The sequence below is a fragment of the Mustela putorius genome, unplaced genomic scaffold (genome assembly GCF_011764305.1).
Source record: "Mustela putorius furo isolate JIRA1106 unplaced genomic scaffold, ASM1176430v1.1 tig00000905_pilon_pilon_pilon, whole genome shotgun sequence".
Lineage (NCBI taxonomy): Eukaryota > Metazoa > Chordata > Mammalia > Carnivora > Mustelidae > Mustela > Mustela putorius.
The window spans coordinates 6,774,692-6,802,076 of NW_025421511.1; the positions used below are offsets into that span (position 1 = coordinate 6,774,692).

A 27,385-nucleotide genomic window follows, 5' to 3' on the forward strand; every position below is an offset into this window, starting at 1 on the left:
GAATGAAGTTTCTATGAATCCTTACATATTATGAACCTAAGAAGTTTGCCCTGCGGGTCTTTCGTATCTCACACACAGTGCACACTTCATAGACATTGTTTCTTTTTTCTTTTCTTTCTTTCCTTTTTTTTTTTTTAAGATTTTACTTATTTGACAGAGATCACAAGTAGGTGGAGAGGCAGGCAGAGAGAGAAACAGGCTCCCCGGATGCGCGGCTCGATCCCAGGACCCTGAGATCATGACCTGAGCTGAAGGCAGAGGCTTTAACCCACTGAGCCACCCAGGCGCCCCTAGACGCCATTTCTTGAAGGCCTATCAACTTCGTCTTTTATTTCCACTCTAAAAACCGAAACAGGTCACTGCAACTGTACTACATGGAAGACATCTGCAGAGAAGAATGGGTCCTGTGCGGTGTGTATTGTAGGCAAACTCGAGGAACGAAGTGCGGTAATCCTTCACTCCCTTTCACTCTTCCTTGTCCCTCCAAGTCCATTAGATCCTCTATTTTAGCTTCTTTTTCTAGCGGGAAACGGGAAAAGTGAACACAATAGGCAGGGCGTCCGGCCCACGGAGACACACGCCAATGCCTCCGTCCGGCCGGGCACCACCTCCGGCCCCGCGGACCAGGCCGGCTCTGCCCCTGCGGGCACGAGACCCACGACCACCAGCGTCCGCCCGGGAAGGCCGGAGTGGGCGTCCATGTGTCCACGGCACCGAACCCGCTGCAGAACCTCCTCCGTCAGCTCAGGAGCCGGGGGACGCCGCTGCCCAAGGGGGAGCCTGCCCTGGACGCGCGGGAGGCTGGCGTCGGCCTGGGGGCCGCGGAGGTGCCGCGCGCCCCGAGACCCCGGGGGAGACCGGGGAAGCCCGCCTCGTCCTCAGCGGATCCCGGGAACGAGCTGCACGGGGCCCCCGCGGGCCGGAGCAGGAGCGGCTGGACAGCCCGGCCCGTCCCTCAACGTCCGGCAACGAGGACAAAGGAACGCGGAGCCACACGCAGTCGGCCGGAGCCAGCCGGGGCCCGGGCCGCCGCACGCCGCGCCGCCTGACCCGCCGGGCCCCAATGCGAACGTGCTCCCGCGCGGGGCACACGACACGGTGCACCGTCCCGGGCGAGCACTGGGGCTTCCCGCACGGAGCGCGGCAGGGAAAGCGCCGAGGCCTCCCCGCCGGCCCGCACCGCCCGCTCAACCGGGAAAGTGATGCGGGGACTCGGGCCGCACGGCCCCCGCGGCCTCCCCGCGGCCGCCCCGCCTCCCTCCCCGCCGGGCCGCCGCGGCTCGCCCAGGGCCCTCGCGCCCGGCCGCGGCGGCCGCGCGTAGCACCTCCCACTTCTCCTCCTCGTCGGCCTCACTCGCGTCCCCCCGGCTCTCCCGCTGGGCCGCTCGCCCCGTCTCCCCGCCCACTCGGCGCGCGGAGATGCAGCGAGGACGCCGGCCGCCCGGCCGCTGAGTCTGCGGCGGGATCGCGCGGGCAGGTACGGCCGGGGACCGGGTCTGGGGGCCCCGCAGCACGCGGCGCCCGCGGGCGGGGTCGTGCCCCCCCGGCGGAGGCTTCGGACGGGCGGCCCTCGCGAGCCCCACGCAGGACCCGGCCGCGGGAGGACGGCCGTGGGGAGGCGGGGGTCGGGCGAGGACCGGACCGGGGTGGGCAGAGTCCCGGGGGCCGGGGCGGGGGGTGCGGGGCGGCCCGGGAGCCAGCGGGCTGCGGGGTGGGGGTGGGGCGTGCAGAGCCGGGACCCGCGTCCCGAGGGAGGACGCGGGGCGGGGCCGCCGGGAAGGCCGGGCGTGCAGGCCTCCGAGCCACTGCGGCCGCACAGACGCTGGCTCGGCCCCAGCGCCGGAGCGCCCGGCCTCGGGGCGTCTAAGGGCGCCGCGGAGCTCCGCGCGGGCGGGGCGGGCAGGGACTGGGCCCGCGGCGTCCGAGAGGACCGGGCGGGGACGCGGCGGCGGAGCGCGGCTTTGAACCACCAACGCCAACGCCCACCCACCACCGCAGGGGAGCCTTCGCGCCAAGAAAAGTTCTGGCGCCAGGAAATGACGACTTGGGGCGGAGCCTTCTGCGGGCCGGGCTACTGGGGGCGGGTCTGACGGCGGGATCGGGCTAGAGAGTGGCGCGGCCAGCATGGGGCGGGGCCAGTGCGCGGCCGCGGCCAACGTGGGGCGGGGCCCTGGGAGGGGGTTATCGGAGCCGACACTGGACACAGCGGCGGGGCCGGGGCCGGGATACGGCCGGCGTGGGGCGGGGCCTGGGGAGGGTAATCGGAAAGCGGGGACGGGACGTCAGCTGAGGGGCGTGGCCGGCGCCGGGGTGCGGTCGGCGTGGGCAGGAGCCTGGAGACGGCGAGCGCGGAGTCGGGACGGGACGTCAGCGGAGGGGCGGAGCCGCGGCCAGGGTGCCGGCAGCGTGAGCGAGGCCCGGGGTGGGGGGGCCCAAGCTCGGAGCGGGGACGGAACGTCAGCGGAGGGGCGGGGCTAGGGGAGGGCGCCCGCGGAGCGAAGTCGGGACGTAGGCGGGGGGGGCGGGGCCCCGGGAAGGCGAGCGCGGAGCCGGGCTGGGACGTCGGCGGAGGGGCGGGGTCGGGGTCAGCGTGGGGCGGGGCCTGGGGAGCGAGCGCGCAGCCGGGCCACGACGCCGGCGAAGGGGCGGGGCCGCGGCCGGCGTGGGGCGGGGCCGGGGCGCGGCCGGCGTGGGGCGAGCCGGGACGCCGGCGTGGGGCGGGGCCGGGGCGCGGCCGGCGTGGGGCGGGGCCGGGGCCGGTGCGTCGGGAGCTAGGAAGAGGCGGCCGCAGACTTTCCGCTCGGCCCCACGGTCGCAGGCGCGCGCCGGCCGGCTGGCCGCTCGGGTCGGTGGGCGGCTGCTCGGTGTCCGCTCCCCTGCGCCCGGCGGCTGTTGGGGGCACTTCCAGGTGAGCCCGGGAGGCGCGCGGCCTCGGGCCCCGCGTGCGCAGACGCGCCCCGGTTGGGGTGACAGGTGTGAGCGCGGCCCCCGTTGTCTGGGCCGGCGGGGGCGGCCTTGGGGCGGCGCGGGCGGCGCGCGGCCTGTTCTGCGTGGGGAGCGCGGGTCTGCGGTCGGGGTCTGCGGCCCGTGCGGGGCCGGGTGGGAAGCGCGTGGCTCGGGCTCTCGTGCGGAGCGTGAGCTCCTCGCCCCGAGGGCGCGGCGCGCGGATGCTCATTGTTCCCCATTGTTCCCGCGGGGCGCCTTGCGGGCGTGGGGCGGCGTGGCCGTCCGGGCAGAGGCGCGCCGGGGACCCGGCCGGCGGGGAACAAAGGGAGGCCGGGGTTTGCGGGGGAAAGGGCGAAGTTGGGAAGGTCGCCGGGAGCGGAGAGTCCATTGGAGGAAGCCGGGGGCCGCTCATTGGCTGCGGCGCGGCCGGGCTGTGCAGTCGCGTCCACGTGCAAGGTCGGGCCCGGGGCGCCGGCGCCTCCGCCGGGTCCGCGCCCGCCGCGCAGCTGCCCCCGCGAGCCTCCCCGGTAGGGAGGTGGCCCGTGAGCGGGAGCAGCGGTCGGCCGACGGGATTTCGGGGGCAGCGGCTCGCGGTGCGGCCGGGTAGACTCCGCGTGGGATGCAGGTCAGCGTCGCCGCGTCCGGGGCTTCCCTGGAAACACCGGGCTTGTGCGCTGGGATCGGACCCAGGTCGCATGTTCGCGCGGCGCAGCCTCGCGGGCGTCGGTTAGGAGCGAGGACGCCCCTCTGGCTTTCACACAAAAGTCTTTTTTTATTAAGATTTTGTGTTTTATTTGACGGAGCCAGCGAGAGAGAACACACGGAGAGGGAGAGGGAGAAGCAGGCCTCCGGCTGCGCGGGACCCCAGGATCACGACCCGAACCGAAGGCAGGCGCTTCACCCACGGAGCCCCCCAGGCGCCCCGTGGCTTTCTCAAAACTTTTACGTTGATTTAATACTAATATTTGAGGGCGCCTGGGGGGCTCAGTGGCTTAAAGCCTCTGCCTTTGGCTCGGGTCGTGATCCCAGGGTCCGGGGATGGAGCCCCGCATCGGGCTCTCTGCTCAGTGGGAGCCTGCTTCCTCCTCTCTCTCTGCCTGCCTCTCTGCCTGCTTGTGATCTCTGTCTGTCAAATCCATAAATAAAATCTTTTTTTAAAAAATAGTAATATTTGAGCTCAAATCAATCGGGAATTTGGAAGATATTTTTCTTTTTCTTTTTTTTTTTAAATAGAAGATATTTTTCTGTTAGGCAATAGAACAGTAGCCACTCTGGAGTCGTTAGAAAGAAGGGGGCCCCAGGGCTCCTCCAAGTCTCCAAATCTCCATTCCCCTGGCTCAGCTTACCCTTCTCAGACCTCCTGGGAGGTGGACTCTGACTCAGGAGCCAGGACTTTATGCCATGGGTGATCAAGTAGTCTTGACATGTGGACTCTCCCTTCCCTTTTCCTTCATGGCCTCTGCTTACGTAGGCATCAAGGGAGAGAACTCTGTGTACCCCATCCGGCCTCAGGGCCACCTTCTCCATCACATCCTCTGCATTTAGGTTTGTATGCAGTATGTGCCCGGGCGTCCTCTTGAGTCAGTATGGGTTGCATAGCTCCCTGTGACAAACGGAGCCGTAAGTTGGGTGTCTGAGCAAACCAGACTGCACCGGGTCTCTGAGTCTGTTTCCTTGCAGCCCTTCTGCAGGAGAAGAGGCATCCCTGCAGAAGCAGTGCTCATTGTAAGGGAGATTATTCTCCAGTTCTCATGGAGGTTGTGAATCTCTTCACATAATCATGGGAATTTTGCCTTTGTATGGGCTTTTTCGTGGGTATCTTCGGGGGAGAGCATAGGGATTTGGTACTCTTACTGTTTTCTGAAATGATCACTGCTTACATCACATCTGATAAATACCGATTTTCCTGGACTGCTAACTTGAAGAACAGAAAGAACCAGCAGTAGGAAGTCAACTATCTCAGACCCAATTCAAATATCTTTAATCTTGATGCTTTAAAATTAGCATCTCCCTTCTTGACTCTCTGCCTCTCCGATATAACTGAATTGGGGTAAATGCAGGGAACTCTGTGTCAGCAAGTGTATCTTAACGCTTCTGCCCATTTTCCTTTTACAGAGAAGCTTCCAGTGGTCTCTTGTTTGCCAGAAAAATGTACAAATGGATCTTAGTATTTGTTTGCTAGACAAGAACACTGAACAAAACAGAAATGAAATGTAATATTAAAACAGTTATTGGGGCATCTGGGTGGCTTAGTGAGTTAAAGCCTCCGGCTCAGGTAATGATCCCAGGGTCCTGGGATCGAGCCTCTCGTTGGGCTCTCTGCTCAGCAGGAGCCGGCTTCCTCCTCTCTCTCTGCCTGCCTCTCTGCCTGCTGTGATCTCTCTGTTTGTGTCAAACAAATAAATAAAATATAAAACAACCACAACAACAACCTTCAGTTGTTAAGTGTCATTAGAGGGATGTAACTGTGACTCACTGTTCTAGTGCACATACCTCTTGCTAGTTCATGGTCCTGTCAGGCTTGCCTCACCTCAGGACATTTGCTTGTGCTCTTTTCCCGCACTGTCTCCCCAGTCCTCTTCATGAGTGACTGCCAGCAGCACTTGTCAGTTTCCATTATGGTTGCTTTTATGGCACTACACCTTTTCTTCCCTAACAACAAATACTTTTTCAACTCATATTTATAATTGTGCCTGCAGTTTTTTTTTTTTTTAATTTATCATTTCAAAGGTTTTATTAATTTATTTGAGACAGAGAATGAGAGAGCACAGGTGGGGGGTAGGGTCAGAGGCAGAGGGAGAAGCAGACTCTCCACTGATTAGGGAGCCCAATGGCATTGGGGCCTGGCAGGTGGGGGAGCTCCATTCCAGGACCCTGAGATCTTAAGGCAGACACTTACTGCCTGAGCCACCCAGGCAGTCTGAGCCTATAATTTAAAGGGAGTGGGGGACTCTACTCTTTCTGGATTTTTTTTTTTTCCTATAGAGATCCTTGTAAACTTCTTTCCCCTATAATTTATCAAAGTTTTGGGTCTTGAGCCCACGTCTATTTCCCTGCCGTTTCGCAGAATGGATGCTGTGTTAGGCATGAAAACCACGTCACTCTCATTGTCTGCCTCCATCAGAGCTCTTGGGTGACCAGGTGCATTGTCCATGAGCAGTCGTATTTTGAAAGGAATCTTTTTTCTGAGCAGTAGTTCCTTGATGGTGGTTTACCATATTCAGTGAACCGTGTTGTAGACAGACGCACCGTCATCCAGGCCGTGTCAATCCGTGTGTAGGGCCCAGGCAGAGTAGATGGAGCGCGATGCTGAAGGACACTAGGATTTTGAGAATGGGACGTGCGCGCTGGGTTCCACTTAGAGTCACCGGCTGCATCAGCCCCTCACAGGGGAGCCGGCCTGTCCTTCGCAGCTCTGAAGCCGGGCATTGACTCGTCTCTGGCTGTGCAAGTCCGAGATGGCGTCGTCTCCCGACAGAAGGCTGTTTGGTCTACACCGGCAGTCCGTTGTTGAGTGCAGCTGCCTGCCTGAGTTCTCTGAGCTGGATCTCCTGGGTGACTTGCTGCAGCGTCTCCGTGGGCACCTGTGGCCTCACCTGGTCCTTCATGTCATGGAGACGGCTGCTTCCCTGAATCCCACCAGCCGAGCTCCAGAGGCTGCAGACTTTCCCTCTGCAGCTTCCCCGCCTGCCTCAGCCTTCACAGAACTGAGAATTCGGGCCTTGCTCTGGATCAGGCTTTGGCTTAAGGGAATGTGTTCCATCCATACCACTCAGGCTTTCTCCAGATCAGCAATAACTTTGTTTCATTTCACTTTCTTATTCTTGTGTTCACTGGACTAGTGCCTTTAATTGCCTTCAAAAACTTCCTTGTATTCACAACATGGCTAACTGTTGGGCACAGGAGGCCTTTCCCACTACATTTAATCCTTTCTAGCTTTTGATGTGGTGAGAGATGCGGGACTCCTCACTTGAATACTTAAGAATTAAGAGCCAGTGTAGAGTTATTGACAGCTTGAGATCAATATTGTTGTGTCTCGTAGAGTAGAGGCCCAAGGAGAGGGAGAGAGATGGGGACACAGCAAAGGGGAGCAGTCAGAACGTACACAACAGTGATTTGTTTTAAGCTGAAGGCAGACGCTTCATTGACGGAGTCCCCCAGGCTCCCCACAGCATTAAGTTAGTCATCTGATACAGGCACAGCTCATGGCACCCCAAAACAAGTGCAGTAGCATCATCAAACACACGTATCATCAAGATCACATCACATCACACAGTATCATCAAGATCACAATAACAAGTATACTAGTGACAATATTTGAAACATTGTGAGGATTACCAGGTGACACAGAGATAACAAAGTGAGCAAATGCTATTGAGAAGATGGTGCCAGTCAACATTGCGTCACCACGCATCTTTGTAAAAAACTATCTGCAAGGTGCACCAAGCGAGGTGTGCCTGTAGTTAAGACCTGGGTGGGGGGAGACGTTGTATCCTTCTGGGCCCCGGGGAGTTGCCCTCAGCACCCGTTCCTGGTCATCTCCATGCAGGCAAATGAAGGCTTTGTACAGACTCTGCTCTTCCCTTAGCCCGTGGGAAGAGAGAAAGACCATCCAGCACCCATTTCAAGTAAGGTTTTGTTGAAATCCTTGATATGCTTCAAAATATTATAGGTTCCAAGAATAATTTATACTTTCAGTGTTAATTTTCCCATAAATAGGATGTGTTTCAAATATTTTTTAACAAAAAGAAAAAGTTGGGACCTACCTTAATATATAAAAGAATAAATTACTTCTGAAGAAAATTATCAGGCAGTATATTTTCGTTTTAGGCACAGGCATTTGATTCCAGAAAAAATGATTTGTTTTCTTTGTGAATTTATATCAAATATAAAAGCGAATCAATACTAACTCTCAAAAATGAGTGTTCTTTTTATAGCAAGCATTTAAGGTAATGAAGTGCTTAGTCTCCAGGGTTCTCTCCTGTGCCGCGGTCTTGGCCGCCAAGTCACACTGCAGTGTTCTTGCGGCAGTGATGACCTCTCCCGCAGAGAGGCATGTGCGGAAGGGGACTTGGAGCAAGGCTTGTGCCAGACAGTAGTTCTACTAGAGAATAAGAAGGACGGATTGTCAGACTGTGTGATGTTTAAAGGCTAATTTAGGAAAGATAATTTAAAGAAATTAAAAACAAAAAAGCTGTGTACATAATCCTAAAGGAAGTTCTATCCTTTAGGAAAACGCTTGTGTAAAATACTGATATTTTAGTTAATTTCTTTGAGCAGGGGTGCCTGGGTAGCTCAGTTGGTTAAGCATCTGCCTTTGGCTCAGGTCATGATCCTAGGGTCCTGGGATCGAGTCCCATGTCGGGTTCCCTGCTCGTTGGGGAACCTGCTTCTCCCTCTGCTTGTGCTCTCCTCCCAACCCCCAAAATGAATAAATGAAATCTTAAAAAAAATTTATTTGGGCAAAGTCTTAGGGATATTCATGGAGGTATGAATAATTTAAGAGAGTAGTTTTTTCATGGGAACAGAAGTTCTGTAAAATTGCTGAGACAAAACCTTTTGTGCCCCAGGAGCTGGGAGCAGACGGCAGTCAGGGGAGCTGGTGGATGGGCTGGGGCAGCAGGCAGGAGGCTTTCAGGGCCAGTGAGGAAGCATGAAAGAAGTTAAAGCTGGAGAGTGGTAATACATTTGTGCTTGTAGATGATAGCAGCCCACCTGGCAGCTTCTGGGATGGGAGAGCTTGCTGGAGGTCGAGCTCTATAAACTCTTAACCAGCCAGTTTTGGAGACTCTCCAGGTTGGCGAAAGCTCCACCTGCTGGAGGGTATGCACCCCACCTCCTCGGGGACAGGGATAATGCATTGGGAACCCTCTGGGACCTCCCCCATGTACCTTTTCATCTGACGACTCATTTTTGTTCTTTATAACAGACCAGTAAGCCTAAGTGAAGTTTTTCCTAGATTCTAGAGCCATTCTAGAAAATTACCAAACCTCATTTGGTAATTGAGGGTTGTGGGAACTCCTGAGCCTGCGGTATTCCCAGCAGAAGTGTGAATAGACCAGTGCTGCTTTTGTGGCTGGCATCTGGCGTAGAGGGGGGCTTTGTGGGATCTGATGTTGACTCCAGGAAGAGAGTGTCCGGACACACCCGGTCTCTGCCAGAGAATTAGTTACTGCTATGAAAAAAAGACTATGTAATTGAATGTTTGGATTTTCGAAATAAGACTATTGTCTGTTACCGGGTGTCGGTCATTAACTAGGTGTAAGGAATGGCTGGGTCAGGGTGTGAGGCAGAACTGACCAAGTGGGAGTCTCAGTCTCCGATACTTCGGAGCACAAGCCGCGTAACCAGGCACTGGACAGGGCTTGCATGCGCAGTTGGAACAAAACTGCATTATTTTGTTGTGGATGCATGTGGGAGGGAGTACATGGGGTTCACAGTGGGCAGGAAAGATGATGGAATTAAGGGCTGGTAGACTGCAGGGGGCCGCAGGTAGGAGTGGTTCTGAGCAGCTGCCGAAGGGAGGGCCGGCAGGGATTGCTGCAGGGGTCTCTGGTTCATGATCTGACACGGCGCTCCTGCCCAGACCTAGGGGTGGCTTCTACCCCTGAAGAGGACCGTGTGTAGAAATTGGAGTTGGGGAAACAGACCAAATTCAAGTGCTAGCTGTGTCCCTCTTTAGCAGTGTAAGTTTGTCACACTAGTAAAGCTTTCTGAAACAGCAACCACGTTCGTGTCACTTGTTAGAGAAGTTCATGTTTCAGTCATTCTGGGCGGCTGGTAACAAAGACCTCAGACAAGGTGGCTTAGACAGCACACATTTATTTTCACTGTTCTGGAGCCTGGAAACTCCCAAGACCAAGGTGTCAGCAGATTTGGGACTTGGTGACGGTCTAGTTCTGGGCTTGGAGAAGCTTGGCGCTCAGCGAGTCCCAGCGTGGCAGAGAGCTCTGGTGTGTTCCTCTAATAATGTCACCGGTTCCTTCCTGGGGGGCCTGCTGTCATGACTACCTCTAAACCTACTCCAGGCACCACCGCGTTGGGAAGTTGGGCTTTGAGGAGTGGATTTGTGTGGGGCAGAGGGGGCGGGGGCTGGGGCATTCAGTCTGTAGCCAGCAGTCTTTGAAGGGTTAATGAATGTATGTAAACTTCCAAGCAGAGAGTCATATTTATTAAACTTTTATTTTGTCTTCCTTATTTTTTGGAGTCTAGGTATAAGGAGGTGAGTTAAGTCTACTTTTGTTTGTGATGTAATACCATTTTTCCATGAAATACAGTTAAGTACTAGCAAAATTTTGATACAAATTTAGTTTGCCAAAACTTGTTTATTTATTTGTAAAAAAGAATTTATTTGTTTATTTGAGAGAGAGAAAGCACAAGCGGGGGGAGAAGCAGATGCAGAAGGAGACTCCGTACTGAGCAGGGAGCCCGACTCGGGGCTCGATCCCAGGACCTTGGGATCATGACCTGAGCAGAAGGCAGATGCTTAACTGATGGAGCCACCCAGGCGCCCCATAAAGTTTACAAATTTTTATGTTTTTTATTTCTTTAAGAGACTTTTTAAAAAAAGATTTTATTCATTCATGAGAAATAGAGAGAGATCCACACATACAGAGGCAGAGGGAGAAGCAGGCTCCCCAAGGAGCAGGGAACCTGATATGGGGCTTGATCCCAGGACCCTGGCATCATGACCTGAGCTGAAGAAGGCAGATGCTTAACCCACTGAGCCACCCAGGCGCCCCAATTTTTTTTTTTTTTTTTGGACAGAGAGAGAGATCACAAGTAGGCAGAGGCTGAGGGAGGCAGGCTCCCTGCCGAGCAGAGAGTCTGATGCAGGGCTCGACCCCAGGACCTTGAGATCATGACCCGAGCCAAAGGCAGAGGCTTAAGCCACTGAGCCCCCCAGGTGCCCCAAGTTTACATATTTTGTAAGTATAAGATTTGTGAAATGCAGAAGTGTTTGTGCTGTTGATTAATGTAGGACAGTATTACAGGTACAACTTTACCAAAATGTTAGATTGAATAAATAAATTTCCTCATACAGTGCCTGCATTCTGTATTTTCTAAGTCAGGGGCTTTTAGGTTTGGGGATCAGGAACGGAATTAAGTAACCCTATGAAAAACTTGCTGGTTAATTTGTAAGCTCAGTGATTTTCATTTCCTTGTCTCTGGGGTGCCTGGGTGGTGCAGTTGGTTTCAGACTAGATCCTGATCTCAGAGTCCTGGGATCAAGCCCTGGGTCGGGTTCCATGTTCAACATGGGGTCTCCCTCTGTCCCTCCTGGTCCCGCTGTCTTTCTCTCTAAAATAAAATCTTAAAAAAAAAAAAAAAAAAAACCCTCAAAAAACAAAAAAAAAAAAACAACTTGCTGGTTAACTTATAAATTGAGTGATTTTCATTCCTTGTCTGAAAATAGCAAAGAATATTCATATTTTACTTCCTAGCGGTGGTAGCCAAAGCCTTCTCACACTTGCTCCAGGCAGATGTGAGAGCCCCCCACTGCCCTGAGGGCCCATGGCATGCTCTTGTAGAGGGAGTCGGGGTTGCATGAGGGGTCTCCGGGATTCATGATCAGGGTGTCTGGGACCGGTGGGTGAGACTGGAGTCTCTTGGCTTCTCTTTCCTTGCTCAGCTTTTCCTGCACATTGCTTGTACTCTCTGTGACTGGAGCTCCAGAGGAGGCGAGGGGGTGGCGGAATTCTTGAGAATGCGACTGCAGGTGAGTAGAGATGGGATCTTTCTCTGGAAGGAAGCTCTGCTGCCCGTGGATGGGAAGGCTTCTCTTGGCCTGCGTCTTCTCAGTGCATGGGCTGTGCTTGGGGATCTGGGCTCTATTTAACTGTTCTCAGGACCCATGGATGCTTGCGTTTGGTCAGGGATTGATCAGGAAGTCCTCTACTTCGCAACATTCAAACGAATGTATCTCATTCTCCGTTCACGTGTCCTTGCAGAAGACAGATGGGCAGGATTTTCTTTTCTTATCCATTGTGTGGTCTTAGTTGGGAAATTGTGTACTCCTTAGTGTTAGTCACGTGCTGCGGGGCACAGTCGGTGCTGGAGGGGACAGGTGTTCCCGCTGTTTTCCAGAGAATGCAAGAAACCTCTGTGTAAGAGAAGAAAGAAGAAATCATTTTTTCCTCTCAATTTTAAACTTACAAAGTTCGGTTAATATATACTGAAGTTTGGAAGCTCCCAAAGATGACTCAAATCCTCTCTACTACCCTTACCTCTTTCACTCACTTTCCCTCTTTGTGATTAAACTTTGTTAAAATTGGAAATCTGACAACAGTGCTTAGGGAGTAGTTTAAAAAAATTAGCTGTGCATTTGGCAGAATATGTGTAGGAATTAAAATAAAATTTAAAATACTGAAGCACTTTTTGAAGGACCAAGAGAGGCCGGAGCTAATAGAGAGGATTCTGTTGCCTTTGAACAGAAAACCAGGATTAATACACAGACAACGGATCCGAGGGTAGCTGCTGTTGAGAATGGAGAGCTCGCTGCCAGAGGCGTCACTGTGGGGCCACCCTCCAGAAGAGCAGCCCCAGGAGCCCCTCACGATACTGTCTGCTCTGATCTCTTCTAAAGATCAAGTGAGTTTTGTATGCCCGTGGTGGGCCTGGCTTCATGCGTCTCTGCCTGTTTGTAGGGAAGGGACCATCGGTTGTGTGGCCCTTGTTGGCTGTGAGAGAAGCGTTTGCACATTAGCTCAGTAGAAATTGCGGCCCCAGCCTGTATGCATTTGCCCTTCTAGCGATCTCTGTGAACCCGGGGCTCGCACACCGGACCCAGGATCGAGAGTCACATGCGCTTCTCACTGAGCCAGCCAGGCGCCTCGCAGTGCTGTTTAATGGAGGTGATAATTGCAAACAAGCTAGTCAGAATCCCCAATTTATTGAGAGATCATCGGGTGATCTCCCATCGAGATTCTGTGATCATGAAGTCATTCTGTGCTTACTGTATGTGTCTGTTTCTCAGTGTGTCAGGAAGGCACAGGCAGATCAGCACGGGAGCATGTGGGGTTTGAGCCACACGTGGAGTTTGACCTCCTATCCACACCGCTCCCTCTTTGCCATCAGTATCCCGTGGACAGTTCTCTCCTGTGGATTACTGAGCACGGGCCTGTTGAATCACACTGTCTGTGATGTTCTAGGAGTCCGTGACCTTCAAAGATGTAGCCATAGACTTAACCCAGGAGGAGTGGACCCTGATGGACAGGTCGCAGAGGAAGCTGTACATTGATGTGATGCTGGAGAACATCACTCATCTGGTGTCCGTGGGTGAGTCCACCGCCGTCTGTCTGTTTGCTTGTTCATGTACTGGTTGATAAACCTGTAGGCAGGGCCGCTTCCACGTACTCCAGCGGCTCTCTGCCCTAACTCGTTCTACTCTGTGGCCCTTCTGTTCTGACTTGATGAAATCTGTAAATTATTTTCATCAGGGCTTTTACATAATAATTTGAATATAGTCTTCTTGGCTCAAATTGTGTATCTTTCTCCTGCACTTTCTCCAAGACCCAGAAAAATGCTGGGAATACAGTGAATAGTTTTGGGATGAACAAATCAGTATCTTACATATTTTCTGCTCTGGGCGCTATGGTGAAGTTTGAGCACAGTTGAAAACCAAACATCTTGTACCACTTCCCGCATAAAACGCCATGGCGTATTCCAGCGGAGTGCATGTTATCGTCTTCCTTTGGAAATAATGGTAGCTGCCCTATGAGAACATTCATTTCGTTCTGGATGCACACGCAGAGCTTTCTGCACCCCTTTGAGCTGGGGTCTTGACCGCAAGCAAAGGTCTTGACTGACCGGGGGTGGTCAAGCTGAGAACCATTGTCCGTGTTGAAGGTGCTATTCTCTGGGCTGTTGTGCAGGGTGCACCCGGTCCTTCCTCCTTAAATTCATGTACCATTCTCCCGTTGATCTAGGCTGTCAGTTCTTCCAGGCAGATGTGATTTCCCAGTGGGAGCAAGGCGGGGAGCTGTGGAGGGAAGACAGAGGACTTGCTCAAGGCTGGAATCCAGGTGAGCTGGGGACACGGGCTCCGTGCGAGAAGTCTAGCAAGTGAGTGAGTAGGATCTCACTGATGTGCACGTTTGCTTGAGCGAATGAGAACTTCAGAAGACCGAGTGGCCAGGGAGCTGCTGCAGTCCTGAGGCAGCTGAGTCCTGTCATTACTGCTCTGTACTTGAGTTTGACCTCAGAGAAGGAATGTTCCTGTCCTCACAGGAGGTGAAATTTCACCTTGTGCTCTTTGTCATGATTTTCTCTCTCTCTCTCTCCTTTTTTTTTTTTTTGGTAATGATTTCCACTCATGTTTTCTGCAATAGCCCATCATTATTTATTTTTCTTTTTTGAGATTTTTTTTAACTTAGTTTGTGTGTATGTGTGTGTTCCAAGATTCATTGTTTATGCATCACACCCGGGGCTCCATGCAGGCTGTGCCCTCCTTAATACCCACCACCAGGCTCACCCAACGCCCGACCCCCTTCCCCTCCAAAACCCTCGGTTTGTCTCTCAGAGTCCACAGTCTCTCATGGTTTGTCTCCCCCTCCTGTTTTCCCCAACTCACTTCTACCCATCTCGCAATGTTCTCCGTGTTTTGAGTTTTTTTCTAGTTGATATTATTCTAAAGTTTGTGTGTTTATTCGCTAGTATTGTTCTCAGTTTTACATTATGTGGTCATGCAGTGGTGACTGTTTGAAACACACCTGGGTCTTGTGTGTTTTCAACACTTTAATTCTCCTCTACTCAAGATATTCCTTAGGTTTATCTCTTCCTGTCTTCAATTATTTCAGGCTTAGAAAACAGCTATAAAAAGGAAGAAACAATATCTATGCAAGATATCTTCAAGGAGGACCCATCTGACTGCGGCATAATAGTAAGTCTCCTGAGGACAGACCGTGCCTGTCCATGTTGCAGGCCTGGGAGTCGGATAAGTTAATCACGTATTGTCAGGGAATGTGGTCAAAAAATTTAGTTTGGGGAAGAAATTAGCTTGGATTTAGGCAGTAAAGGCTCTCACAAAAGGATAGTTTTGCAGACATGATTTATTTGCATGAAACATGATGTCTTCAAAAACAATCAACTCTCCAGTGAAGATGCTACCGAGGTGTTTTATAACAAAAGATCCACGGCAGCCGAACTCTCCGCTTCAAAGGGGAAAAACACTGCATTGATTCTGTAAAAATCTATTAGGAACCGAAAGAAGAAAAGGAAGATCCACGCACAGATGAGGGCAGGAGTAAGCAGTAAAGGAGCCCGAGGCCGAGTCACATCTACTCGGGGACTTAGAACACCCAGCCTCGGCGGCTGGCGAAGCCCCGTGGAGACAGCCCGGCTGCAGTCCCGAAGGAGAGGCCTGGGCAGAGTGTCCTCCCCTCAGGAGGGACTTCCCACTGAGCATCCCCACAGGGGCCGTGGTTCTAGGGCAGAGGACGGGGTCTGGAGTTAGACATTGGTCGGCCTCTGCGCAGTCTGGAGTGAGCTGCATTTTGTGTTACCACGTCTCTGCCTCTTCCAGGAGCCCGGGCTGTGTGTGTTTGCCTCGTCCCAGGGTCCGTTCCGGGGGCCCGGCCCAGCCTGGAGCAGGAGGGGGTGGGAGGCAAGGCTTCCAGCTCTTGGCATCCAGACCAGAAGGGCCCGTTCTGACCTGGAGGCCAGTTGAGGGCCACTAGCCAGGCTCCCGAGGTCACTCCTGCTGCACGAGTCTCACACACAACACTGTTGAGCCTGCCTGCGGTCGGGGGGGTCGGGGGGGAAGGTTATGCGGGACAAATCCCAGAAACCTCCATCCATACGATACATTCGGTCCTTGAGTCATGCATAATATGACACTACCTGCAAGGCACTTCTGATATATCCACAAGCCCGACAACATGTAAATAGTATAATAAATGTAACATGCGTACAGCATCTGTTAGGAACCCTTCTCAACAGGGTAACCAGTCCAACAACTAGGGGAAGTATTGATTGGATTAACAGTTGGTAATGGAAACTTAGCGCTGTCGCAAGCATAGATTCTCATTTAAAACTGACATCGTTGGGTGTTTGTTTTTTCAGTTTTACATTTGTATACCACTGTCACTGGACAAGGTGATGGTTGCTAGTCCTATAGTGAAAGTTTTCTTGACAAGTTTGGTTAGGGAGGGGAAGAAGACATCTGATACGTTTTTGGGAGTAACTCTCGTGTCTGTCATGTCTCCAGCAGGCGAGTCCTGTGTGGAAAAAACAGTGGGCCCAGCAGGGCAATGTTAATCGTTGTCCTGGATTGGTGGGTATAGCCTCAGTTGGAGCCCAGGTGATGGGACAGCATAGAACCTAAACACGATGAGTGTTTTATCACCAGAGCCCAGGAGTGTTACTGTAGTGTCCCCTCCTTGAGCAGTAACCTTAGCAGAAGGGAGAGTATTGGCAGGTGGCTTTGTAAGGTAATTTAGCATCTGCATATTCTAGCATATTAATAGTGGCTAGAAGAGTTTTGTCATATGGCCTATTTGTACATAAGGGGTCTTCATCTGCCCTAATGGGGTCTCATTTTGCCTAGTAGGTCTATTGTTGAGGATTTTTAAAGCCTCCATTAGGTATAACTTACATTTTGATAAAGACCCACGCTTAATTTTTTTAAAAAAAGATTTTATTTATTTGTTTATTTATTTGTCAGAGAGAGAGAGAGAGAGCACAAGTAGGCAGAGAGACAGGCAGAGACATAGAAGCAGGCTCCCCGCTGAGCAAGGAGCCTGATGTGGGACTCGATCCCAGCTCCCTGGGATCATGACGTGAGCCGAAGGTAGTGGCTTAACCAACTGAGCCACCCAGGTGTCCCCACCCTTAATTTTTTAAATTGTTGTTTAAATAATCTGTTTATCTGTGTCATCAGTTCAACTTCCTACGAGTAGTAGGGTAATTATGATAAATCCATTCAATATCCTAGGAGGGTACAAAAGTTTTATTAATTAGTTGTCAAGTGGGAGCCGTTATCATTGTGGATTTGAGTAGGTATATCATAATGGAACAGTCTCCAAGGTTTTGATAGTTGGGTTTTTTTTGTTTTGTTTTGTTTTCTTATTTATTTATTTTTAAATTAAATTTATTTATTTTCAGCATAACAGTATTCATTTTTGCACCACACCCAGTGCTCCATGCAATCCGTGCCCTCTAATACCCACCACCTGGTACCCCAATCTCCCACCCCCCCCCTGCCCCTTCAAACCCCTCAGATTGTTTTTCAGAGTCCATAGTCTCTCATGGTTCACCTCCCCTTCCAATTTCCCCCAACTCCCTTCTCCTCTCCATCTCCCCGTGTCCTCCATGCTATTTGTTATGCTCCACACATAAGTGAAACCAGATGATAATTGACTCTCTCTGCTTGACTTATTTCACTCAGCATAATCTCTTCCAGTCCCGCCATGTTGCTACAAAAGTTGGGTATTCATCCTTTCTGATAAAGGCATCATACTCCATAGTGTATATGGACCACATCTTCCTTATCCATTCGTCCGTTGAAGGGTATCTTGGTTCTTTCCACAGTTTGGTGACCGTGGCCATTGCTGCTATAAACACTGGGGTACAGATGGCCCTTCTTTTCACAACATCTGTATCTTTGGGGTAAATACCCAGGAGTGTAATCGCAGGGTCATAGGGAAGTTCTATTTTTAATTTTTTTTTTTAATAGAGATTTTATTATGTGACACAGGGAGACACAGTGAGACAGAGAACACAAGCCAGGGGAGCGGGAGAGGGAGAAACAGGCTTCCTGCTGAGCAGAGAGCCCAATGCACCACTTGATCCTAGGACCCTGGGGTCATGACCTGAGCTGCAGGCAGCTGCTTAACTGCTGAGCCACCCAGGTGCCCCTGGTGTTTTCTTCTGGGTGGCATGGGCAGATGGGCCGACTGTTAAATACCCAGCATAGTACAGTGTGTAACCCCTGCCCCACAGATGCACGGACAGCCTCGGAAGCAAGGTGACGGCCCCACAGAATCCATTTGCCAAATTCGGGCAGGGAGTCTTCACTGCTGTATCAGCCCTTTGTACTGTTATGGAATTTCTTGCTTTTGCCAAATCTGACAAGTTGGATATTCTAATACGGTTTCTTTCATGGCATCCCGAGTGGTGGGCATCCCACAGTCCTGTGCCCACCCGTGAGTGGCTGGCCTTCCCAAGTGTCTGCTTTTCTTGTGCGCCTCTAGGGCTAGTCTGGTGCCCGTCACAGGCTCAACTATGTCTGCCTCGGTAGGGCTCGTGAGGTAGCTGCTTGCTGAAGGTCTGCTCTGTGGCGGCGAGCACACTGAGCATTGACATGGAAACAGTAATTTTAGTGTTTGGCACATTGCCAAGTGTCTTTCCATAGGCATCTTCAATAAACGCTGAGTAGTAACCAGTTGTGAACCCGTCACACCAGAATTCTTTGGATGGGAAATTTATGAATCAGTTAAGCTCAAAAGTGTCAAATATCCTTAAGTTCTCTACAGTGAGAAGTCAAAAGTGCAAGCCTGTTCCAGTTATCAGTGGAAAGAAAACAACTACTTAAATCTTCTTATCAAATGCAAACCAATGATTAGAGAAACTTTGTCTTTTGAACAGAGAGAAAAGCAGAATTTTAATCTTCACCATGTACTTTAAAAATCCACTCATTTACTTATTCTATCCTTACCATACTTAAAATTCCAAAGATCTCCCTGCAGAAACCACCTACTTTACTTTGCATTCCTATTTTGTCCCAAGCCATTTTTCTCCCAAACAGCCAGTCCCATCCAGGACAAAATTTACCTTTTTTTAACCTTCAACAGAACCTACATTCCTGTTCTTACATCTTTTTTTACATATCTCCTACTTTTCTGGAGGGACTTCCTCCCTTCCTCAGGAGGGACTTCCCACTGAGCATCCCCACAGGGGCCGTGGTTCTAGGGCAGATGACGGGGTCCGGAGTTAAACATTGGTCTGCCTCCGCGCAGTTTGGAGTGAGCTGAATTTTGTGTTACCACGTCTCTGCCTCCTCCAGGAGCCCGGGCTGTGTGTGTTTGCCTCGTCCCAGGGTCCGTTCCGGGGGCCTGGCCCAGCCTGGAGCAGGAGGGGGTGGGAGGCAAGGCTTCCAGCTCTTGGCGTCCAGACCAGAAGGGCCCGTTCTGACCTGGAGGCCAGTTGAGGGCCACTAGCCAGGCTCCCGAGGTCACTCCTGCTGCACGAGTCTCACACACAACACTGTTGAGCCTGCCTGCGTTGGTGCGGGTCGGGGTGGAAGGTTATGCGGGACAAATCCCAGAAACCTCCAGCCACACAGTACACAACAGTAAAAATGTTGGTACATGTGGGAGTCGAATACCCTCATGTGCATGTAAGTAACCTGGGGAAGATTTTAATTGGAGATTGTCACTGAATGGCCAGCCTAGAATTTAGAGAGAACTGAATTCATATTCAGAGAATTGAGTGGATAAATATATCTGAGAAATCCTGTAACAGTCTCATCTCTTTCCCAACAGCCAAAATATCACCCAGGAGAAAACCCCTTTGAACATATTGGGTATGATGAAGTTTTCAGTCAGACCTACACATTGACTCAACATGTCTTAACTCACACTGGACCGAGACCCTATAAATGGAGCGAATGTGGAAAACATTTCAGTCATAGAAGCGACCTTTATAGACACCAGAAAACTTTCATGGAAGCAAAACCTTATAAATGTAATCAATGTGATAAATGCTTCCATAATAGAAGGAAGCTTTGCATACACCAGAGAATTCACACGGGAGAGAAACCCTATAAATGTGATGAGTGTGGGAAAAACTTCAGTCGAAACTCACATCTTCGTTCCCATAAGATAACTCACACAGGAGAGAATCCATTTGTCTGTAATCAGTGTGGGAGTCACTTCAGATATTTTTCATCTTTAACTAGACATAAGCATATTCATTCTGGACAGAAGCCTTATGAATGTCATCTATGTGGGAAAGCCTTTGTTCAAAGTTCTTATCTTAAACAACACGAGAGAACTCACACTGGAGAGAAACCATATAAATGTCTTCTATGTGGAAAAGCCTTTGTTACAAGCTCTAATCTTAGAGAACATGAGAGAACTCACACTGGAGAGAAACCATATAAATGTCATCTATGTGGAAAAGCCTTTGTTCAAAGCTCTTGTTTTAGACAACATGAGAGAACTCACACTGGAGAGAAACCGTATAAATGTCGTCTTTGTGGAAAAGCATTTATTACAAGCTCTTGTCTTAAAAAACATGAGAGAACCCACACTGGAGAGAAACCATATAAATGTCTTCTTTGTGGAAAAGCCTTTGTTACAAGTTCTAATCTTAGAGAACACGAGAGAACTCACACTGGAGAGAAACCATATAAATGTCCTCTATGTGAAAAAGCCTTTGTTACAAGCTCTAATCTTAGAGAACATGAGAGAACTCATACAGGAGAGAAACCTTATAAATGTCATCTATGTGGAAAAGCCTTTGTTACTAGTTCTTGTCTTCGAGAACATGAGAGAACTCACACTGGAGAGAAACCATATAAGTGTCCTCTTTGTGGGAAGGGCTTTGTTACAAGCTCTTGTCTTAGAAAACACGAGAGAACCCACACTGGAGAGAAACCATATAAATGTCCTCTGTGTGGGAAAGCCTTTGTTACAAGCTCTAATCTTAGAGAACATGAGAGAACTCATAGTGGAGAGAGCCCATATAAATGTCCTTTATGTGGAAAAGCCTTTGTTGAAAGTTCTAAAGAACTTGAGAGAACTCATACTGGAGAGAACCCATATAAATGTCCTCTGTGTGGAAAAGCCTTTGTTACAAGCTCTTGCCTTTGAAGACAGGAGAGAACTCATTCAACATGTACTGAAAAATATGGAAGAGCCTTCAGCCACAGCTCTAATCTAAAACAAATCTGAGAAATCATAAGTGGGGGAAATTTATGGCCATATTCATTATGGAAATGCCTTCATTTTAGATTTATCCTTACACAACATGAGTGAACTCCATTTGGAGGAACCCTGTATTGAACATCAAGGAGGAAGAGACATTAGCTGATCTGTGGTTGTAGGGTGCACAAGAAAATTCAGTCTGAATGATAATCTAATCTCCCTAGAATGGGAAATTACACGGGAAAATCTTTACAGAAGGAGGTTGCTCAAGGAGAATAACAGAAAAATTGATGCTGGGGAGCTTACTCATTGTAATATGCATGGAAAAAAAAAAAACCTTTTACTAGTAGAAATCTATTGTAGGCATGTGAAGTTTCACACTCTGTAGAATAGTGAATGAATGGAAGTCTTCAGTGATTTTTAATTCCTTAGTCAACTTGCAATTTCTCACACTGTATATATGCCATTGCTAAAATCCGATGAAAGTTTAGAGTTTGCATCAGAAATCCCTGACTAGGAAAAACATCTATCAAGAATGTCTAACCACACAGTTTAGACATTAATTTATTTTTTTTGCTTAATGGCCTATTATAAAAATGTAAGAAACATATGTAGGATTGTGACATCATCTGGGAATTCTAAATGCAGAATTTTATGACAAGATGCAATGATTTTTTTTTTTCCCCTTAAGGGACTAGTACATAGAACTGCATATGAAGCGAGGTTGTTGCTAAAAAGTACATTAAGTTGGTCAGGCCTATTTTTTCACAGCAATAATTACTGGGTTCAGCTAGAAAGTAACTAAATATTAACCAAAAAACAATACAAGATGATGTGTCATTACTACATATTGTTAACCATGTATGTAGATCATAATGATGAATTAAAGAGTGATAGTTTGTGACTGAATTCTGCATTTGTTTTCATTTTAGAATGGCGTTATTGAGACAACGAAAGGTATAGCCTGATAATAAGTGGAGTCAGTTCAGCAGCAGGATATAACCTCTATTTGTGCCTCCAGTATAGGAACACCTACTTATAGGGGTTCCTGGGGGCACAGTCTGTGAAGCATCTCATTTTGGTTCAGGTCATGATCCCGGGGTCCTGGGATCGAGTCCTGCATCAGGCTCCCTGGTCAGTGGAGAGTCTCCCCCCCCCCCCGCCCGGCTGCTCATGCTCTGTCTTGCTTTTGACTCAATCTTTTGAAAGTGACCACTTTCATATATAAAACCTAAACCCATGTGAAGGGAGAAACATTAGTACAGTGATAGAAGGTTAAGATACACTTTTATCAGTCGATAAGTCATTCAGACAAAATCTGTACAAAAAGACGAGCCCTCAATGACACATTGGCTGAGAAGGCTCCTGAGCACGCCACCCCATCCATGTGCAGCAGCACGCCTCCCCTTCTCAAGTGCACACAGAGATTCTGCAGGGTTGACCAGATGTTAGTACCAGTGGACAGTGCTTTGCTTTTTTGCCCAAGTCATGTAGTTGCCCTTCTATTTCTCATAAAACCCTTCGTTTTCACCTCATACATGGGACACTTCTGGTTACTCTGGGATCTGTACTTCCCAAATCACAATTCCTTAGCCCCCAGTAAACATTCACCTATCTCTTGGGGCAGCTCTTGTTTTCTGGTTGGCAGATGTTTGCCTTCCTTTCTTAGTCACAGGTACTACAGAGTGAGATCTAGGAGAGCTGACTTTGGTAGGAAGTCACCAGTTCTCAGGATCCCTTTGGCAGCCCCCCCCCCCCCCCAATGAGTGTGCTCCCTCTGTGAGTGCCTCAGAAGGCCCCACCGTGGAGCACCAAACCTTGGAAGGGAAAGAATTCCCCTTCATCCCTTCTAGATTCTTGGCTTGGATACCCCACCCAAGGTGAGGTCAAGGGCACAGAGGGATGGGACCCCTAGACAGTAACTGAGAAAGGACATTGGGCAGAGGGGACTATGTGGTGAAGGCACAGCACTGACCTCGCCGGTGGGGGTTTGGGGAGGAGGAAGGGACTGTGCTGGAGGGAGCAGGTGCTCATGTTGAGTGGAGCCATAGGGTTGGACTAGGGGAAGCTGAGGTTGGTTCCCAGCAAAACCAGTTCAGAGGACATGAGGGCAAGAGAAGAGTCAAGGCAGGGTGAGGGAAGGAATCAACCAGGGCAAAGTAACCCAAAGTAACCAGATGGGCCCCCTTGAGTCCCTGGCCTGTCAGGGAGAATGGGGCCTGGGTGACGTGAGCAGGGGAAATGAAGCCCTCAGACAAGAGTGTAGGGGAGAGGCTGCTTTTTTTTCTTTTCTTTCTTTCTGTCTTTTTTTTTTTTTTTTTTAAAGATTATATTCATTTCACAGAGAGCTAGAATGAGCACCAGTAGGTGGTGGTGGGGGGCAGGGGGGGAGCAGGTTTCCCTATAGCCGGGGCTATAGGGACCCGATGTGGGGCTTGATCCCAGAACCCTGGGATCTGATCTGAAGGCAGATGCTTAACGACTGAGCCACTCTGGCATCTCGAGGCTGCCAGAGATGGCTGCCAGTACTTCGGGGCCCACAATAGTAAAGTAAAGCAGCAACAAGACGCATGATCTCCCATTTCTGAGCTGAGATGGTAGGTCATTGCAGTGGGTAGAGAACAACATGGCCCAAATCACTCTAGGAGCTCACAGAGCTTCATCATGGTCACCCCCAGGTTGTATATTTTCATGCCTTCGTAAATGCTTATATTTTAATTTACATTTACTTATCACTAACTTTCTGAACTTGGCAAGTTTAATCATTTCTCAGCACTTTGTTTATGTAGTTGGGTTTTCTGCATACGTAGTCTCTTCATGTACAGATGTCTTTCTCAATTTTTCTGTTGAATGTTAGAGTTTTTGCAGAGTGTAGCCACTGCAGAGGACATCCCATGTAGAGAGCAGACCATTCCAAGGGGCAGGAAGGGCCCCAGGGGAAGATTTTCTCATGCACTTTCTAAATGGCAGTTTTCTAACATTCATGTCCTCAGTGAGGGGATGGTCAGGTCGGTCAGGCTGGTAGTGAAGTTGGGTTTTTTGAATTTGGGGACATTATTACTTGTTTGTTTTTTAAAGATTTTATTTCCTTATTTTAGAGCAGGTGAGCAGGGGTATGGCTGGGAGAGGCACAAGTAGAGCATGGAGCATGGATGCAGTGCTGGGATGGTGACCCGAGCCAAAACCAAGGGTCGGCCTCTAAACGGAGGGCACCATCCACGCCCCCTTCTTATTCGATATTTAACAAAATGTGCCTGGTGCAGGGATTTTTGCCTGGTGTGGGCTCTACAGGCTACGAGTGAGGAACAGTGAGTGGCACCCACAGGCCTTCAGCCTGGCTTGGTGACTACAGAGGGCAAAGCGCTCTCCTGTGGGAGGAGGGTGTTCACTGAGGTGAGGGGGCCCCATATCAGACCACATGAGGATTTCTGTGTTTGTCCCTCACAGGTTTGGTGGCTGACCCAAGCACGCCCATTCCTGACCCCTTGGAAGCATTCAAATTGCTGTTTGCGTGATCACTGACCCTATGAGACTCCCAGGTCACCAACTCTGCAGAGCGTGACCCCACACTTACAGGATTTCCACTATACATTTCAATAACTCTGCCCCCAAGGTTCTGTCCAAGGTTCTGTCAGAGCCCCCATCCCTGGTGCCCACAGCTCCCACATCTCTGAACAGTTTAGATCCTGGATTCTAGTCTTCCCTTCTCCAGAGCCCCCGCAAGGCCCACAGGCCTGACCCCACAATGCCAGCCACACTTTTCCCAGCCCCCCTCGCCCCCCGCCGTGGGCGTGCTCTGTGGGCCTTTGCTGGACTGCTGAGCTGGTGCTTTCCACCTCCCGTGGGCTCTGAAACAGTCATCACACGCTCTGATCCCATAGTGGACACAACACCCTCAGCACACACAAACCCTAACACGAGCATGTGCACACATGAGATCTGATGACATGTGTCTGTTCTGACAGTCACATGTGCACCTTCCACGCTGACCACACTCAGCAGACAAATGGCCAACCCCTCAAAGGCATACAAACCAGGGAAAAGGGAACAACTGTGTGCAGATCTTGGGAAGAGATCCCCTGGCCACACAGACAGGCAGTCTGGCTGCACGTGTGTCTGGATCTTGAGGCATTTCACACTTGGGCATGGACATGCATGCCTGGGGCTTGGAGAGGAGAGGCTCAAGACTCCAGCCAAATGCTTTCCATTAACTTTGCTCTATAAAATACTGAACATTATAATTAAGTTTTTAATGCTTCAGCCATGCTCAGAACACTGTGGTGTAAGGATGAGCTCAGCCCACTCATGCCAAGTCAGGGTGATGGGGACAATCTAACGAGCCATGATGTCTAAAAGAATCCGAGAATCTAGCTTAAAAGAAAGGGAGGTTCTGTTCCTCCCAAAGTAAACTGTTAAGTTTTAAGATTCAGCCTATACTGCTCTCAAGAGATGGGGGGAGGGGGGCGGAAATCAATGTTCTTAAAAAAAAAGTACCACACAATATGCAATCTTCCATGATTTGTTTGCATCTAAAATGGCACAATCAAAGCCTTCAAAAATCTAGCAGTCAGAACTAAGTCTTCCTATGAGAAGAAATCACTTTCCTTTCTACTCCTAGATCTTAGGGTCATCTTGTGCTCAGGGGGTGTGGGAGAGATCAATGAGACAGAGCAGGCAAACGGGCTGACCTCCCTCAGAGCCTGGCAACCTCATTCTTGGCAGAGAATAGGAGAGACCAGTGGATCCTCTTACTAGGCGTTTGATACAAACACCAGCAAGAAGAGTAATGGGAAAAATGCAGAAAGGGGCACCTGGATGTCTCAGTGGGTGAAGGCAGAGTCCAGATGATCAGTTAGAGGCTTTGTGCTCAGAACAGCCCTATTGCTCTTCAAACATGGATATAAGTGTTTTGTACATAAAAATATTAAAGCATTCTTTGCTTGAAAATATGTGAAGTAAAAGGATGTCAGTTTGCCACTAATGAGAGGATTTTGTGGGTCCAACCCATAGAAAGCAGCTGCAAATCCTGGTTAAAATACACAGAACTTTGAGAACATTATTATGTCGATGCTTGAACGGGTGTTTGACGTCCAGGGCAGGAACATTGTCTCGTCCTCCCCGGGGTTTCTGCTGGGGCAAACTGAAAATCAGCGGGAGGGAGAACCAGGAGAGAAGGGCAGCCTTTCTGGGCTTAGTGGGAATAAGGTGGAATGTCGTGCAAGCAAGGTATTGGGGCTTCTGCATCCTGGTAAGACAGAGGTGAGATGACAGTAGGAAATATTCCCTTAAAGGGTGTATTTATGGAAGTTGAGAGAGTTGTGGAGCCAGAAAGGAGGAAGCCCATGTGAGGTGGTAGGACCTGCAGGCGTTTCCACCCCTGCAGAACTTGCTCAGTGTAGATGCTGTCAGCCTGAGGGAGAAAGACTTCATGAGCGAGTGAAAACAGGCAGGTGGATGGGCACAGTCCCCCGGAACAGGACTGCAGGCTCTGAAGTGGGGGCAGCAAGAGAGGTGGCATAATACAGTCCCACAGCTTTGGGGGGATTGCTTCCAACTGCAGGAAGACATCTGCAATGACTATTTTAAGATTTTATTTATTTGAGAGAGTAAGAGAGAGCACAAGCAGGGGGAGGAACAGACTCCCCGCTGAGCAGTGAGCCCCATGTGGGGCTCAATCCCAGGACCCTGGGATCATGACCTGAGCAGAAGGTAGATGCTTAACCCACTGAATCACCAGGCGCCCCTATTACTTTTGAAGTTTTGGTGGCAATACTGACTGTCCTCATGAAGGAAGATAACTGTTGCACCATCAGACTTTACTTGATCTGTTAATAATTTCTGATGATTTTTCATAAAATACCTTCTCCAACATGAATTATCTTATTTTCATAGAAGATTTTATCCTTCTGGTAATTTCGTTTTCACTTATTTCCTGTTTTAGCAGTTACCCTACACTAAATTTTCTTGTGGACACCAAGGCGATGTTTAGCCCAATGAGCATGTGTATTGGGTACAGATGTTGTGTTCCATGGAGTTTAATTATTTGTTTGATTAAAACACATTTCTGTAGAATTCTTCCAGTATAGTTTTTGCATAAACATGAGAATGTAGTTTTCATTTCTATTAATATGGTTGTTTTAATGAATACTGTAAATCTGAATCACACTCGCATTCTGACATAAAGGTCACTTGATCATGCTACAGTATTTACTGGTGCAATGCTTACTTGTATTTTGTGTATTTACTTGTATTTTACTTTTATTTACGTGTCATATTTGTCTGGCATGTACTTTATGGGCCAGTTTATGGACCGGTCTATTCTCAACCTTGTATACACTCTATAAGAAGCGTTGGGAAAGACCGACTACAGCAATACTTGCAAACAGGTGAAGTGAATTGCTTTTTCAATTAGTTCATTAGCAGAGAGAGGCTCTCTCTTGGACTCTGTGAATTTTGTGGTGTGTGTGTTCCCTTCTATTAATTTCTGTTTCTTTGACATAGAACACAAATTCATCCTTTTACTATTCTGGAATAAGAACAATAAATCCAAGATGAATCTTTTTCTTTTAAAA

The 27,385-nt window shown here is 49.8% G+C and overlaps 1 protein-coding gene across 13 annotated transcripts; it reads left to right on the forward strand.

Annotated features, from left to right (window-relative positions):
* The first annotated feature begins 285 nt into the window (after positions 1–285).
* On the forward strand, positions 286–27,385 carry LOC101673131 (zinc finger protein 431). 13 transcript variants are annotated; one of them, XM_045086207.1, is made up of 8 exons: positions 1,315–1,477; positions 10,159–10,168; positions 11,579–11,665; positions 12,381–12,537; positions 13,098–13,224; positions 13,875–13,970; positions 14,745–14,827; positions 19,428–21,722. In XM_045086207.1, the coding sequence occupies exons 4-8, from the start codon at positions 12,433–12,435 to the stop codon at positions 20,757–20,759; spliced, it is 1,743 nt and encodes a 580-aa protein (XP_044942142.1). In that variant the 5' UTR covers positions 1,315–1,477; positions 10,159–10,168; positions 11,579–11,665; positions 12,381–12,432; the 3' UTR covers positions 20,760–21,722. The 13 variants fall into 13 exon arrangements, 12 of the variants coding, with proteins under 12 accessions (XP_044942147.1, XP_044942146.1, XP_044942142.1 ...); XM_045086210.1 differs by lacking the exon at positions 11,579–11,665; XM_045086206.1 differs by lacking the exon at positions 10,159–10,168.

What these genes read in the sequence shown, in the direction of transcription:
- LOC101673131 (XM_045086207.1), top strand. Translation starts at nt 12,433, where the DNA reads ATGGAGAGCTCGCTGCCAGAGGCGTCACTGTGGGGCCACCCTCCAGAA. An exon ending in TGATCTCTTCTAAAGATCAA is followed by an intron (nt 12,538 to 13,097) that starts GTGAGTTTTGTA and finishes GTGATGTTCTAG; the next exon opens with GAGTCCGTGACCTTCAAAGA. An exon ending in CACTCATCTGGTGTCCGTGG is followed by an intron (nt 13,225 to 13,874) that starts GTGAGTCCACCG and finishes CCGTTGATCTAG; the next exon opens with GCTGTCAGTTCTTCCAGGCA.